We start from the raw sequence: 1,453 nt of genomic DNA, 5'->3' as shown, positions 1-1,453 counted from the left end.
CTACCACACAGAAATATGTTGCCACCCAAGCAATGCTGAGTAAATAAAGCTAATTCTTAATAATTTGATGTCAAAATAGTGGTTTTCATTGAATTAACTTTTTGGGTTTTTTTTTTTTTTACATAAGTAAATATAAATTCAAAAATATTTTTATGGGTACATAATTTTATAAAACATTTGAACAATACTGGGTGCAGTGCCATTATTATTAATTGTTATGATAATTTTTTTTATATAGTTTCAACAAAAATTTCCAAAAAAATAAATAAATAAATAAATAAACAAAAAAAAACTCACAATCAAATTCGTCCTGTGAGTTCTCAACATCCCAGGATGTACAGTTTACCAAAGGTCCATAAAGAAAATGTATCTATGAGACTTATTCTATCAATGTTGGATTCTGCCCAACATGAATTGGGTAAATGGTTAGCCAAGATCCTTACACCTGTTCTGAGAACATACTCTGGATTTTGCATTGCTGATTCTTCTTGGTTTGTAGAATTTATGTATTTATGTTTTTATGACATATCCAGCTTGTTCACTAGTGTGTCTTTAGATGAAACTATTGGGATTTGTGCTGATAGTCTCTATCATACTCCCCTAGCTAAATCCTCATTTCCTGAGCATATATTTCTTGAGCTCATGGGTCTAGCTACTAAGTCAGTTGGATTCAGTTTTGACGAGAATATGTATCGTCAAGTTAATGGGGTAGCAATGGGAAGTCCATTGGCCAATATTTTTGTTGCATTTCAAGAGTAACTGCTTTTCGATCAGTTTCCAAAACCAATGTGCTATTTCTATTATGTGCTATATAGATGACATTTTTGCCATATGTTTATCCTGTATGGAAGCTGAGGGATTGTTACAATGATTAAACTTACTTCACTCTGCATTGACATTTACTGTGGAGGCTGAGGTTAAAAGCTCATTACTATTGAAAGATCCGACATGAGTTTTGTTACCAGCATATATAGGAAATCTACATTCAATACATTAGCTGGGCTTCATTCTCCCCTAAAATCAGAAAAATAAATCTTATAAAAACCTTAGTACATTGTGCTTTGTTGATTTGCTCTAATACTAAACTAGATGCTGAACTCCAAAGCATATCCGAGATTCTTTTGGCCAATGGTTATCCTTTTACTCATAATTGAAAAATGTGTAAGGGGTAAAATCCTGGTGTTTAAGCGTGGAACTTTTGTGGGCCCTCAAAAATGTTTGATATATATGAAACTCTCGTGGATTGATGTTAAAAGCCAGAAATTTTCACACAAAATTTCTACAATTGTTTCACGTTATTTTGCAACTAATGTTTGAACAGTTTTTGGGATAAGAAATGTTTTCCCCCTTCTTTCAAAAGGATAGTATCCCTATCACTCAATATAATATAGTGGTTTATCCTTTTAATGGTCAGTATGAGGCTGACTACATGAGGAAACCTGTTAAATGTTTT

At 32.4% G+C, this 1,453-nt stretch overlaps 1 protein-coding gene across 1 annotated transcript; it reads left to right on the top strand.

The window, feature by feature from the left end:
* Positions 1 to 333: 333 nt before the first annotated feature.
* Positions 334 to 759, top strand: LOC145297018 (uncharacterized). The gene has a single exon (XM_080143240.1). The coding sequence runs from the start codon at positions 334 to 336 to the stop codon at positions 757 to 759; it is 426 nt and encodes a 141-aa protein (XP_079999366.1).
* Positions 760 to 1,453: the final 694 nt, after the last annotated feature.

This window comes from Euprymna scolopes, chromosome 17 (assembly GCF_053919585.1).
Source record: "Euprymna scolopes isolate OS-2025 chromosome 17, ASM5391958v1, whole genome shotgun sequence".
NCBI classification, from domain to species: Eukaryota; Metazoa; Mollusca; class Cephalopoda; order Sepiida; family Sepiolidae; genus Euprymna; species Euprymna scolopes.
The sequence above is the reverse complement of the archived record's forward strand: the minus strand, read 5'-3'. Positions and strand labels throughout refer to the sequence as shown.